The sequence below is a fragment of the Panthera uncia genome, chromosome E3, assembly GCF_023721935.1.
Source record: "Panthera uncia isolate 11264 chromosome E3, Puncia_PCG_1.0, whole genome shotgun sequence".
In the NCBI taxonomy this organism is placed as follows: domain Eukaryota; kingdom Metazoa; phylum Chordata; class Mammalia; order Carnivora; family Felidae; genus Panthera; species Panthera uncia.
Window position 1 is genome coordinate 8,578,898 of NC_064815.1, and position 15,299 is coordinate 8,594,196.

Below are 15,299 nucleotides of genomic sequence, written 5' to 3' on the forward strand. Positions count from 1 at the left end.
AACTCTTACACCTCTCATTTCCTCCCTCCTTGTTCTATAGTTTAATACATGTGCTTAGGTCTCCATCAGCTTTTTTAAAGCTTCTTGGGGTTTGGAACCCTGCCTTTATGGACCTCACGGTCCCCCACATTTGTACCAGGACGTTGTAAGTGTCCACGACAAGCTTAGTTAAGCTGGATTAGGTGTCAGGGCCCGATGTGATGACCGTGCCTTTCAAATAGTCCCCAATTGAAGCATTAGAGAAACTCCCTGTCTCTCACCAAAGAACCTCTGGGCCTCACCCACCTCTGTGGTCTCTTGGGTTGTCCCCAGGCAAAGCCAACAAGAACGTTCAGTGGGACGAGGATTCGGTGGAGTACATGCTGGCCAACCCAGTCAGAATCGCCTTCGTCCTGGTGGTCCACGGCCGGGCCTCTCGGCAGCTGCAGCGCATGTTCAAGGCCATATACCACAAAGACCATTTCTACTACATCCACGTGGACAAGGTGAGGAACTCCTCCCCCTCTTGCCACCCCTTGCTGCCTTTCTTGGCCCGTCTGTCTGCCCCTCTCCAAGCTGCCCTGCCTCTCAGGCAAGTCTGATAGTCTAATCAGCTGCCTCTCCTTGTAGCATTTGGTCTGGGGGAGAGAGAAAGAGAGAGAGAGAGGCACAGAGTGTGTGTGTGTGTGTGTGTGTGTGTGTGTGTGTGTGTGTGTTTCAAAGTCCCCAGTTGTGACTTTAGACTTTATCTGTAAACGTTGTTTTTCTTACCTCTTTTTCCTCACTGCCCCACTGCCCAATACAGTGCCTGCCGCTTTGTGAGCGGGGCTATCCCAGGGGTGGGCACACGTGTCCCAGAAAGGGCCTGATGGTAAATATGGGCTCTACACTCTCTGCTGCAGCAACTCCGCTCTGCAATGTAGCGTGAAAGCAGCCATAAGAAATGTATAAATGAGTATGTGCGGCTGTGTCCCAATAAAACTTTATTTATAAAAACCCCGCAGCCGACTTACGCCTGAGGTAGAGGTTTCTGTCGGTCTGCTGACCTGACACGATTATGTCAGTAGTCGACGAGGAAAAACGGGACGCTTGATCACAGCAGGACTTTGGGAAGGTCATGGAGAAGTTCCATCCCTCAACTTACACACCAGGTTTAGACACGGTCGTACTTCTTAGCTTATTATCCTCAGACCACATGCCTCAGTCTTGTATTAAAATGCAGCATCCCAGGCACCAGCCCACATAGAGTGAACCATCAGCTCAGAAGTGGGGCCAGGGAATCTGCATTTCAAGTACCTAAAACAAGTTTTTAAAAATAATAAAGTTTCACACAGCCACATAGAAAGACCCTGCAGGCCTGAACCAGTTACTTGGCAAAGTCCAGTATGTTCAGAAGCCCTGTCAACTAGAAGGGAAGGGACAGAAGCCGAGGGGCATGTCTGCGTGTTTTCTGGGCTGCTGAATTGTCCCCTTTTCTCTCCTGGGAAAAGCGCTCTAATTACCTACATCGGCAAGTGCTCCAGTTTGCCAGACAGTATGACAACGTTCGCGTCACCCCCTGGCGGATGGCCACCATCTGGGGAGGAGCCAGCCTCCTGTCCACATACCTGCAGGGCATGCGTGACCTCCTGGAGATGACCGACTGGCCCTGGGACTTCTTCATCAACCTCAGCGCGGCCGACTACCCCATCAGGTAAGGCGGCCTGTGGCCCCAGGCCGGCCTGCGCTAAGGTCTTGGCTTCCTCTTGCTTTCCTTGGTCCGAGCTGTGAAACCAGAGGCAGAGGCACATGGCCGCCGGGCTGGAGAAGCATTCTGCCTCCATGAGATGCTGTGGAGACCTTACACTTGGGGTCTTCCAGCCTGGGATCCGCACCAGACCTGAGCATCACGGGTGCGTTCGTTCACTCATTCAGCTAGTGTTTATTTACTGAGGGCACGGTGTCCCCAGCTCTGTTCAAGGGTACACAGAAGAGACCACAAAACCCCTACCTGCGGGGAGCTTCCATTCAAGTGGGGGAGACCACAACAAAATAGTACGGTGGCATGTGAGAAGAACAGAGCAGAACGTAGCAGCAGGAGAGAGTTGTGATTTTAATAAGAGTGGCTGGGGAAGTCCTTATGGAGAAGAACAGGAGGAGGGGTGAGTTGCTCTGACTGGGAAAGTGGTCTAGGCGGAGGGAACTGCGGCTGCTGGGAATGCGCCTGGTGTACTGGGGGGGGGGGGCACAGTGGGGCTCAGTGTGGCTGGAATGGAGTATGCAAGGGATAGAGAGCTAAGAGATCATAAAGATTCCTGCAGTGACATGATGTTCGTTCTAGAATCTGGGAGTCTCTGGCATGTTTGATTAGAGGCAGGGCAAGGTGTTGGAAAGGGAAGCAGAGTGGAGGAAGGGAGGTCAGTTGTGTTAGGCCCGGCAGAGTCACAGACGTGTGTTTTTGGGCTATTGGACACCCACAGGTCTCTGTACTTGGTCCCTAACAACTGTTAACAAAACAACGGTTTGCGCACATTTAAAAATTGGGAGGTTTCACGTGAAAGTATCAAACGGCAAGCTATTCTCCAACGTCTGCCCGCTGTGGGCCTGCAGGCTGCCAGCCACGATTGTGTGGAGCTGGTGGGGCGGCCAGCAGCCCTGAGGCACTGAGAAACTGAGATGCCACCAGGAACATCTGTCCCTTGGCCCAAACATTGATCTGCTCTTGAAAATAGGCTGTAAAAAAGGAAACCCCTCTAGACGGGGGGACGGGGAGAGAAGGCAAGAAAATGAAGTGTATTTCCTGCTGGAAGGCAGCTCTTTGCTTGGCTGTGTTGTGTCTTCCAGCCTGATTTATTGGTGGGGCTAAAAAGGAGAAGAGGACAGAGAGCGAAGGGCGGGGGGCCTAACTTCCTCTGGTGGCGCGAGGGTATTGGGTGAGGACAGTACTTTCACACAAGAGCCACATGAAGGCATCTTTTAAAAAAAGAAAAAGAAGGAAACGTTTTTGGGCACGTGGGTGGTTCAGTCGGTTAAGCGTCCGACTTCGGCTCAGTCAGTTTGAGCCCTGTGTCAGACTCTGTTCTGGCAGCTTGGAGCCTGGAACCTGCTTCGGATTCTGTATCTCCCTTTCTCTGTCCCTCCCCTCCTCATGTTCTGTCTCTGTCTCTCTCTCTTTCTCAAAAATAAACATTAGAAAATTTTTTTTTAAAAAGTTATCAGGGCAGTTTTCAAACACACATACGTGTGCTGAGAACAGTATGGGGAACCCTCACGTACACATCACCTGGTTTCAGCTGGAATCAGGTCGTGGCCAGTGCTGATGTGTCTGTGCTATCACCCTCTTCCCGCGGCCCCACTGAAGCACTCCCGAGACACCATGTAGTTGTGTGTGTGTTTCCGTATACCTCCCAGAAAGGTAAGTTCTTTTAACCTAACATCCACAGGGTGATCGCACCTAAACCATCATTCTTAATGTCATCAAATATGGAGAGTACACATCCCCAGGAGTTTGGGTTTTGAATCAGGAACCAAATAAGATACAGGCGTGGAGGGATGTTCTCTGTTTAAAGCTAGAAATTGTCTCCATCTCCTTCACGATGCGATTCCTGGTGCCTTCCTTCCATCCTTGGTTGGTGGCATTTCATTGTTGGCTGGGAAGCCCTGGGCCCTGGCGGGAACCTGGGGAAGGCACACTCTTTGGCCAGTTTAGGCAGGGTCCACCTGGCACCCTTGCACCTGAGAAAAATGATCCTTAGAAACATACCTATTTTCTTTTGTTCATAGGATAGCAAGGCAAACAGATTATGAAACATGGCAGGCAGATTCTTACTTATTTACTCATTTGTTCAGATGCCCATTCCACAGACGTTCGTTAAGCAACTCCTATGCTAAGCACTAATTGGGCATTTAGTGAGCAAAAGCGCCCCAGGCCCTACCTAGTGGAGCAGGTCCCCTGCCTGTGAAGGTGGAATTAGAGGCGCCATGCAAGGTGTGAAAGAGCTAGAAAGCAAGGGGATGACTAGGGGGTGGACATGGTCAGAGGTCAGAACATCTCAACTTGCAGTTTTAACTTGAAAACTGAAGGATTAAAAGATTGTCAGGCAAATGAGACAGAGATCATTCTAGAGTAGGCCCCAGATCATTCTAGACTGGGCACTGATGACATATTGAGTTGGATGACTCTTTGTTTTGGGGACTGTTCTGTGCACAGCATGACATTTAGCAGCAGCCCCTGGCCTCAGTCCACTAGATCCAATAGTGCCTTGCCTCCCCACCCCCCCACCGACTCATTTGGGACAACCACCGATATCCCCAGACTTTGCCCAATGTCCCCAAGGGGCAAAAATGCTTCCAGTTGAAAATGCTTCTTGAGAGAACAGTCTGGTCAAGACATGGGTCTGAGATGAACTTGATGCATTTGAGAAATTTATAAATGGATGGAATATAATAAACAAAAGAATGAGGAGATGTGAGTATAGAGAAGCACCGGGCAGGGGTGAGTTAGGACCTTCTGTCAGAGGAAGACCTCTGTCTTCCAAGAAAGGACTGAGCTCATATGTTGAGCATAACGTCTAATGAGGTAGACACTTCCTTCAGCTCCCAAAGCAAACCTCTTTTACACAAGGGCAAACTGAGACCCAACATCATGTAAGAAACACATGGTAGATTGGAAACGAGAACCAGTTCTGTCCCATTCCAAGGTTGGTGTTCTTTCTGCTTCCTTGGGGAAGTCAGCCGGGCCCAGAGTGGCAAGATGGCCCCAGGCTACCTGGACCACAAAGCAGGAAACAATCCCATCCCTCAAGCTGGGCAAGGTAGTGGTTGCAGGGAAATGCCTTCAGAGAAGGTCCTTGGAGGTGGAAAGGTCACCTCTTGTCCCAAGTCTGATCATTCCTCCTCTGGACCTCCAATGCAGGCTGAGGTCATCTCAGCCTAGATGAAGTTGTGGCACTCGGCCAGAGACCTCTTTAGGTCCAGTGGGCATTCTTGTGCCCAGGGCCCTTCCCGGGAGACTTCCGCCAGATCTCGAGGCTGCCCCCTAGGGGCCCAGTGTTGCTTTGCCACAACCGTAGACACAACCAGGTCACCTGGGCCAGGGTGTCAGGATCTCTAGCACTCACACATCCCCGAGGGTGGGTGCTCCGAGTCCCATCACTTGGCTTAGGGTTTGAGTCCGTGTTCCACCAACTTCACTAGCTGTGTGACCATCTGGAAGTAAATTCGGTCTTTGTGAAATCAGGGTAGGGTAAGAGAGCCTAACAAAGTGTCAGGCACTTACAAAGGGCTCAGTAAATGTCAGCTGTTAATTCTTGACCTGAATCCAAGGCTGAACCTCCTATATTTCTGAGGGGCCCAGAAATACTTTCCTAGACCATGTGCCAAACCTATTCTGGGTTCCAGAGAAGGGAGTCTTGGTATTTTTAGCTTCTTTAGCTTTAATGCTCCAGGTCTCTCTGTACCTCTGTCAGTCTGTCTTTCTCCCCCTCTACCCTCACTGTTGTCATTTCCAGCACCCTTCGCCCCCCACCCCCACCCCCTTCTTCTGCCCACTTCACTTTGCCAGCCTCATGGCCTGAGGTACTTTCTGCATCAAGCACTGCTGGTTCCTCCTGCTATTGTTTCTGGGAAGTCGCCCCACGCAAAAACATATGAATTTTGCAGATGAATGGTTTTATCCTGGGCAACTCTGATAGGCTTTCACTTCCCATCTGCCGCTCCATCTGTAGCTTCCAAAACCACTACTTCTCCCGTCCCAGGAAGGGTGAGCACACTTAGCAGCCTTCTCAAAGGGGCACGAGTGCCCAAGTCAGAAGCTTCTAGGAGGTTCTCAAAACTTCGGGGATTTCCGAGGGCAGAGTCCACCCCACATGGCTAGTCTGAGCCATTCTGTGATTTGACCTCACCTCCCTGTGTCCCCTGCCCAACTCTAACTGAAGGGCCAGACTCTTGGCCTCTCAAGTCATAAAGACTCACTGATCTTTACGGGCTCCTAGCCTTGTTTGGGCCCTGCACACAGACAGCCTGGTTGGAGATTCTGAGCCACTGCCCTGGCCTTGGGGACCGTGCACGTTGCCTCTGCTTTTTGCTTCTCAGTTTGTCCACCTAAGAAAGGGACACAATGTTAGCACCTATTTTATAGGAATGTTAGGAGGGGTCAAGGAAATAGTACATCAAGGGCTTAGCACAGTGCCTGACACATGGAAAATTCTGGATAAACACAGGCTATTCTTATTCCAGCAGTGGAATCATGAGGGCTTCACAGGCAGGACTTCATCATCAACCGAGTTGCTTCCTTTGTTCCCTTTACTGAAGAAAAGACTGGTAAAATATTACTTGAACTCCCATCTCTTTTAAAAGCGGGAAAAGCAAAGTTAGACAATGAAGTCCAAATGTCTCAAGAAAACAGGACAGAACCAACTTGTTTGTGACCGTGAACTGTAGCCCTGTATTTGGAATATGCAAGCTAAGTGTGTTTAAAGAATCCAGACCCTCCTGCTGTGCTGTGATGTGATGTGACGTCATGGCCCGTGTAGGCTCTGGTTGGTGTTGGTTATGGCTGCAGGGCATGGATGAAAATAGATATTTCAAACGCCGAGGTCCTGCTAGGCGTTGAGTCTTCAAAGGACACGATGGTTTTGTTGAGTATATTGAGCTTACTAAGGCAGGAAGCTCCACTAGTTAGTATCCTGTAGTTAGATGGGCCTTAGAGACAAAACCAAAAATATTTCTCACTGTTGCTGGTTTGAGCTAGTCGTGAGAGACCCCACACTGTCTATCCTACACTAGGTCCTGTGTCCCAGACAAAGCAGATGCAAACAGAAGGAGGGTTGAGTGTGTCCATGGCCCCTCTGAGGCTTTCTTTCTTTTCTTTTTTTGTTTTTTTAAGTTTATTTATTTTGAGAGAGAGAGAGTAGGAGGGGTAGAGAAAGAGAGGGAGAGAGAGAAAATGCCAAGCAGGCTCTGCACTGTCCACGGCACGGAACACGATGCAGGGCTCGAACTCACAAACCGTGAGATCATCACTTGAGGCGAAACCAAGAGTCAGAAGCTTAACCAACTGAGCCACCCAGGCGCCCCCAGGGCTCACTTTCTGTCTGGCGTGCAGATGTGCATGTGTGCATGCATGTATGTGGCAGGGGAAACAGTACTGAAATTTTTCAAGCTAAATCTGGGATCTACTAATTCTGCCTCTTGCGGATCCGCTGCAGTAAGGTCTAACCCAGTGGGGCCCACCATGTGGCCATGGAAGTTACACCTGACCATAGACCCAAACTGCTGTCATAAGACAGCAGAGCCCCAGGCCAGGAGCGTTAAGAGCAGATCTGTGGTGCCTCAGCAGGAAGCTCCAGCTCATGACAACAGGAACTGGGTGTGTCAGGGACTTCCCTGATGTTCTAGACCAATGTTTACATAGGACTGATGGAGCCGAACTCACATCCAGATCCAACAAATACCTACTGTGCACCTACTGTGTGTTAGGCCCTCTGCTGAGGCTTTTAACATACACTTTGTCTCAATCCTCATTCCTCAAAATGTAACTTCTCCTGTGTAAGAAAATTTAAGGAGGTTAGTAATAAAACAGAACTTCGAGTAAATTCTGCAGGAAGTCAGACCCTGGGTAATCTTCACAGCACAGGTCCTGCTCAGCCTATGCTTTGAAGTTACGTTAACCAGTACGGATGCCCAGGCATCTGTGTGCAATTGCTTCCCTGCTTTTCATTCCGTTGGTTGCTCAGTGATCTTTCAGTGCTCAAAGAACTCCTGTTGTTAATAGCAAATCGCAACCACAGCAAATGCATATCCCTGGCATAATTCTGAGTGTTTGACATAGTCCCGACAGCAGCTCTATGACGTACACACTTTCAGTATCCCCATTTTTCAGATGAAAAAACCGAGGCACAAAGATAATTAAGAAATTTGACTAGAAGGATGCGGCCGGTAAGGTGGCAGAGCTTCCCTTTTTTTTTTTTTTTTCTTTTAATGGGGGCAGAATTCACTTAACGTGTGATTAACCATTTTGAGGAGTTTGATCCCATGGCACGGAGTGCATTCACCACCGCTGTCCGCTTCTAGAACATTCTTATCATCCCAGGAGGAAACCCTGTGTCTATTAAGTAGTCCCTCCCCATTCACCTTCCCCAACCATTTCCTGTCAACCACTAATCTGCTTCTATGGATTTGCCTTTTCTGGATATTTCATACGAATGGAATCATACTATGTGTGACGTTTTGTGATTGGCTTCTTTCATTTGGCGTGTTTTCTCGCTCATCCACATCATAGCATGTATCAGTACTTCGTTCCTTTTTATGATTGATTTTGCTCTTCGATTGTGTGGATATATCACAGTCTATCTGTTACTCAGTTGATGGACCCAGAATTCTTAGGGCTGCCCACAAGCCCTGTCTCTTGGCTTGGATTGTGTTGTGTGCCATGAATGGAGGGCCTCGTCTGGCTTAAGAAGTTGTGGCTCCATTGCCCGAGACTATACACGGCCGTGGTACTGAGAGACTCGGGGCTGAGTCATGGGGATGCCAGGGCCGGGTGGCGATGAGGATCTGGCATATCCCTGTCCACACAGGCCCAGTGACCTTTCCCACTCAGCCTGCCCCTCCTTGACTGAGTTTTCAGTGTCTCTGGTTGGCTGAAACAGATTTGGGTTTGAAGGTAGAAAGATGAAGGCCTAGAATCTGAGCATTAAGTGTGCCTCTTTCCTTCCTGCATCATCCAGACCCCTTCTGAAGGCAGCTGAAAACAGACTTCTACTCCCACAATGAGTTCAGGAGATGGGGCTCCTTCTGACCTCCTCAGTCACTCAGTAAATATGTACTGAGCTCCTACTGTGTGCCAGACACTGGGCTGGGCAGCAGGTATTCAGCAGTGAGGAGAAGCATGTTAGACTCTGCCTTCATCAGAGGTCAGTCAAGGGTGTGGGCTCGAGCCAGACCACCTCGGTTCAAATCCTAGCCCTTCTGTTCACTAGCCGTGTGAATTTGGACTTGAGAAAATCACTTAATGTCTCAGTGCCTTAATTGCCTCATCTGTAAAGTGGGGATAATAACAGCACCACCCCATATGGTTGCTAAGAGGGTTAAGTGAGTTCCTGTGTGTGAAGTGCTTAGCACACAGTAGTGCTGTCCATGTGACAGCCCTTGTTATTAATAGAGGGAAGATGGGCATCAATCAGAATGATGACACAGATGCACATACCATTACAAGGTAAGGCAGGTGTTCTGAAGGGAAGGAAGGGGTGTAAAAGCACCCAGCTAGTGTAGCTCCCCTGAGCTGGGGGCCTGGGACAGCCTTTGAAGAGGCAGCGTGTGAGCTGAGATGGGCATGATGGGTGGTAGTTCCCCAGTAGAGCACGAGGGGTGCCGGGAGAGTGTTCTGAGAAAGGGGTGGCATGAGCAAAGGCCCTGTGGTAGGAGGGACCTTGGCCTGTTTGAAGAGTTGAAAGAAGGCTAATGTGGCTGAAACACAAAGAGCAAGGGAGTGCCTTTCTACCAGTGAGGTAGCTCAAGGCCAGTCCCTGCAGGGATTTTGGATCACTTGGTGGGTGGTTTAATTCTTAGCCCTGAGCTGTGTGGTCTTAACGAGGAAAAATCACCTTCACAGTATGAAGAGATCACTTAGGCTGCTGTGGCAGACAGTTGCGGGGGGCGGGGGGGGGGGGGGTGGAGCACAGGTGGGAGTGGAGAGCCCAGCAGGGAAGGAGGTGGTTGCTTCTGCTGACCCCACAAGCACGCCTAGAGACCCCCTGGATGCTCGCCAGTCCTCTCTGGAGGCGGGCGTCCTGGGAGTCGTCACACGCTGCCTGAATGCAAACAGCCATTTAGTCTTCTCATCACACAGAGCCCGGCAGCCGCCTTCTTTTGGGGACCAGGATCCCACCCTGCGCGGAACCGCCCCACTGGGGAGACTCACAGAGCAGGGGCTGGTGCAGAGAAGCTGGCATGCCCAGCGGTCAGAAGAGCACTGAGCGTGAGGCAGCCGGGACAGCCTGGTGATTAGTGGGAGGACCATGGAAGAATGTGACTCAAGACCCCTCTTGGTTCATTTGTTTTTAACTACGGCAAAGTACAGTAGCACAAAATTAACCATATTAGCCATTTTCACGTGTCCAGTTTGGTAGTGTTGAGTACATTCCTTCACACTGCTAGGCAGCCAGTCCACAGAGCCCTTTTCATCTTGCACAACTGAAGCTCTGTGTTCCTGATACGACAGGTCCACATTGTCCCCTCCCTGGCTCCTGGCAGCCAGCACTCTGTCTTCTGTTTCTGCAAATTTGACTCCTCTAGGTCCATCCTGTAAATGGGATCATACGGTGTTTGTCTTTCTGTGACTGGCTTGTTTCACGTAGCATAATGTCCTCAAGGTTCACCCGTGTTGTAGCAGGTGTCCGAATTTCCTTGCCTTTTAAGGCTGAGAAATAATCCACCACATGTATATTTGTACCACACTCTGCTTACCCATTCATCCCCCACTGATGGACACCTGTGTTGTTTCCATCTCTTTTCTGTCGTCAACAATGCTGCTGTGAACATGGCTGTAAAAATATTTCTTCACCTCCCGGCTTTCAGGGGGTTCTGGGGGATATACCCAGAAGTAGAATTACTAGATTGTATGGTAATTCTATTTTTTTTTTTTTACAGCCATTGCACACCATTTTCCACAGCCATGCACAAGGCTCCAGTCTCTCTATATCCTCGCCAAAATGTCTTATTTCTGGGTTCTTTGATAGTACCCATACTAATAGATGTGAGGTGTTTCTTACTCTTTTTAAGGAGCATAGATTCCTGGAGCAAAGAGCCCTATCACCCTTAGAAGTTTTGAATAGCTGACATAGCTCTCCCTAGAACTGCAGGGAACTGTCTCCCCCACAGGCCACGGCTTTCAAATGATTCTTCTAGAACTGCTTCCCAGCCTCCACCAGTTCACTTCATTTCACACTCCGCTCACCAGTGTCTGGAAACCTGTGCACCCACCACCTCGTCACTCCATCCAGGTCTGCAGAATTCCGCCCCAGCCGTCTCTCTCATGTACATTCCCACCCTCAATCCCCTCCGTCTCGGCCCGTCAGACCCTCCTCGCCACATACCTGGGCCATCAGAGTCCGCCAGGAGGACGGAGGTGCTCCAGAGCCTGAAAATGGGCTGGAGCTTCGAGACCTCGAGAGCTTACAATCTCTGGGAGAAACGGAGATTGTAGAAGTTAAATAATGACAGGGTGCCATGATGGAGAATAAAAGGGGGTCCTACTTTAGTGGTCGAGGTAGATAAAATGCCTGTCAAGAGTATGTTTAAGCCACGTCCTGAAATGGGGTCCACTATGGAAAAAACAGGAGTGGAGGTGTCAGGCAAAGGGGAACAACATAGGCAAAGTCCCTGGGGCAGAGAACAGCCAGCAGAGCTCAGGAACGAGAGGGAAGAGTAGTAGGGTGGAGCAGAGCAACGGAAGTGGGGAGGGAAAGAAGCAGAGTCTGGAGAAACACACAAGGAGACTTACCAGGCCTGTGCCCCTCTTCCTTCTCCTGCCCACTTACCTCTTCTCTCCCTGCCCTTAGCCTCTGTCCTAGTGTCTTGGGGCTGCTAAAAGAAATTCCCATTGACTGGGTGGCTCAAAACAGCCTGCAGAACCTTACAGCTCTGGAGGCAGGGAGTCTGAAATCAAGGTGTCGCAGGGCTGTGCTCCCTCGGCAGGCTCTAGGGGAGAGGCCTCCCTTGGGGCTCCTTGCCTTGTAGATGCATCATGCCATTCTTTGCCGCCATCTTCATATGACCTTATGGGGACATAAGTGGTTGGATTCAGGGCCCACCTTAATCCACTGTGACCTCATCTTAACTAATTATATCTACAGAGACCCTCTTTGCAAATAAGGTCACCTTCTGAGGTGCCAAGTGGATGGAAATTTGGGGAGGAAGGATGCCCTTTGGCCTCCCATGGCCCCTTCCTGGGCCAAGCACATGAGGCAGCTGCCCTGTGGGATGGGCTGATGCTGTCCTGGGTCTCCAGCAGCATCTGGAGCCCACTATGAAGGCAATTCTTAGGTAGATTCCCTCCTCTCAGCGCCATGTTGGGATGGAACTGGTATTTTCCACTTCCGAATTTCCTTCCTTTTTAAGGGATCCCAGTGTGACCCTCCCTGTGTCTCTCAAAATTCAACAGCCATGTCCCACACATCTACCTACCACGCACCGTGTCCTGGGGGTGCAGCAGGCAGCAAGACAGGGTCCCTTCACAATGAGTACGGTCTCCTGTCACATAGTTCTCAACAGGGGAAAGTCAGGGTTCCACGTGATGTTTGGACATTTTCCTGCAGATGCCTTTAAAATATCAGATTCTTTAAAAACATCACAACTCCACCCAGACCAGTTGAATATAAATTCCTTGTCAGAAGCAAGAATCTGTGTATTTTTTAAAGCTCCCCACATGATTGGAAGACACAGCAAGAGTTGAAAACCACTGATGTCGGAAAGACGTGGTCACTTAATTACAGTAACAAATAGTAAGGTAAATGCTATGATGGAAAATTCTGTAGTAGCCTTAGTACCTTGTGGGAAGTCCTACTTGGGGGCCCAACACCCAGGTCTGCAGGTGTGACCATCTCTTGTTGGCCACTTTCTCGGCATTTAGCCACTTTCACTCTCCGGGTGCTCAGAGATGCACATCCTCTCTCCTGAGACCCTCCGACCCTGGTGTGACGCCTTCTGAGGAAAACTCCGCCCAGATAATGTGCAAGTTGGAAAGGGTGTACCTTCTCAGGCTGTTGTTCATGAGGAAGCTGGAAAGACATGCCGGTAATTATGCCGTTAGCAGGTTTGTTTGCATCTAGTAGCAAAATAATCATTTCCTCAGCCCTGTTATTTCTCAGCCTGACAGAGCGCACTCCTGCCTTAGCAGAAATGTGGTTGGCTTTCCTCTTGCCAGCTGGTCTGGGTTTCTTTCCTGAGCTGCATCTTCGGTTGGACAACCCATCGGGCTCTCTGGGGGAAGGGCAAGGACTGACCCAGAGCATCCCCTGGACAAGCGGAGTGAAGCCCAGGTTTGGGGAGTTCTCATGGGACTTGGTGGAAAAGCACTGAGGCTCTTGAGAAAGCCAAGGGTGGTCATATCGCTTTAAAGCGCTGTCTTGGCTACCAGATAAGGAAGGATGTTCTTGCAAGAATAAGAAGTTTGCAGGAAGAAGGGCAGAATGATGTGACTGTTTCACCCAAGGGATGCCGCTGTTTGGCTTAAATACGTTCCAGCCATATTGTCTCTGTGCTTACCATTGTGTTCATTTTTCCATTCTTTCATCACTGGAAAAAAAAAATTCCAAGTCCCAGGGAAAGGTGGTTCGATCTTGCCCCCTATGTCCATTCTTTGCCAGCAGAAGTAGAGCGCTTTGGTCATTCATTCATTCATTCATTCAACACATGCTAAGATCCTTCTGGACACCAGGAAGTGTTGTAGGCAGCACCGTGCGATAGGACTTCAGTGATCGGAATGTTCTATGACTGTGCAGCAGCCACTAGACATGTGTGGCTATGAAGAGCTTGAAATGAAACTTAAAAACAAAAAGAAGAAGGGCTTGAAATGTGCCCTGTGGGGCTGAGGAGCTAAATTTTAAATGTGATTTGGTTTTAATTTGAATGTAAACCAATAGCATATCAAGCAGCACAGGCCTAGGTGATCACGTGGAGTACTGAACAAAAGCAACCAAAAACTCCGGCCTTCACGGCCCTTCCGTTTGTGTCACGGGGCAGAAATACTTCCGCTGGAGAGAAGTGCACCCCTGTCCACAAGGTGAGGGAGACTGGATGCCGCCAGTTCAGAAACCCACGTGGCCTCTGTCCTCTGCCAGTCTGATGCCAGTCTCGTGGGATCCCGGTGTGACTGTGCACTGAATTTCACAACGTATGCTCTTCCTAACTCTTCCCTCCCCAGAGCTCAGGGCGTGCTGCTTCTCCTTGGCAGCGGCTGTCTGTGTGCCTGGGGTTGGGACATTTCCCTCCCTGGGCATCTTCCTGCCTGGTGCGTTTTGCATGTGTGCTTCTCAGGAAAGCAAAGCCTTCATTTATGTGGCTTGCCCGCCAGTGGCCGAGAGCAGGGTGGTGTGCGTTCTGGGATGCTCCAGGTGCATCCAAGTACAGTCTGGGAGTTTGGCTGTGAGCCCCGGGTGGTCCACAACATGGGTGATCTGCACCGGCGAGCCCGTTGTTCTTCCACACCCTCCCCCCTCACATCCCCCTGCCGGTAGGGGTTAGTGTCAAGGGCAGTCTGGAGGGACAGCATGTCTTCAGAGGTCAAGTGGAATAAGGGAGGAATGTTTCCGCTCCCTTTTTATTGATGATAGCAGAGGTTTGCATGCGATGGGCCCAAGGGACAGGGTTAAGTTCCAGCCATTGGGATGGAAACTTGCGGGTGGTGGTGGTATTATTATTATTATTATTATTATTATTATTATTATTATATATTTCCTCCCTCCCCCTTGCTGCCACTCAGAGTCATTGCCCACTGTAGAGAGTGGTCCATAGTGGAGTTTCAAAGTAGATGCCCGGTGGGTCTGCCAGACTCTGGGGGTGCCTGGGTGGCCTAGCTGGTGAAGCATCTGACTCTTGGTTTCGGCTCAGGTCGTGATCTCCCATTTCATGAGTTCAAGCCCCACATCGGGCTCTGTGACGACAGTGCAGAGCCTGCTTGGGATTCTCTCTCTCCTTCTCTCTCTCTTCCCCTCCCTTGCTTGTACTTTCTGTGTCTCTCAAAATAAATAAATAAACTTAATAAAGAAAAAAAGGGATCTGCCAGACTCCTGTAGCTAATCATGCTAATCAATGCTCATCAGCTAGCATTTTGCCAGTAGTGAACCATCCAGGGAATCCCCAGCCAGTGTGTCCTCAACCCCAGAAGGCAGGTGCTGTGGCAGTATCCCATCTTGCAGATGAAGAAACTGAGGCTAAGAAAAGTTAAGGAATCTGCCCCACGTCTCACCCCGGGTGGGGATCAGAGCCGGAGTCTGAACCCACACTTCTTCTATCACCGGAGGAGAGACAAGAGCTGAGTTCTTCACCAGCACGTCCTAGTGCACCCAGTGGGCAGCACAGCTCTCCCACGCATCCTCCCATGTGAGTCCACGTGCTCTCCACCTGGATGAGAGTCCAGGAGGCAGACATGTCCAGGAGCCAAGAGAGCAGCAGTGCAAGCCAGAGCCTGAACCCAGAGTCGTCCGTGTTCAACAGCTGCCAAGCCCCCATCGCTTTCCGCTTTAGCTCCGCTGGATGGAGGAGGGGTGGGGCAGAGAAGGGCACGAGGCTTAGTGAGTCCGAATGACCTGCCAAAGGTTACACAGCTTGGCAGTGGCCGA

General features: G+C 50.2%; 1 protein-coding gene across 1 annotated transcript in view; it reads left to right on the forward strand.

Annotated features, from left to right (window-relative positions):
* XYLT1 (xylosyltransferase 1) overlaps nucleotides 1-15,299 on the forward strand; it is a 232,915-nt gene that overhangs the window by 145,454 nt on the left and 72,162 nt on the right. Inside the window, exons 4-5 of the mRNA XM_049639366.1 lie at nucleotides 313-485; nucleotides 1,470-1,672. Coding sequence (XP_049495323.1) covers nucleotides 313-485; nucleotides 1,470-1,672 — 376 coding nt within the window. The remainder of the gene's footprint in view (nucleotides 1-312; nucleotides 486-1,469; nucleotides 1,673-15,299) is intronic.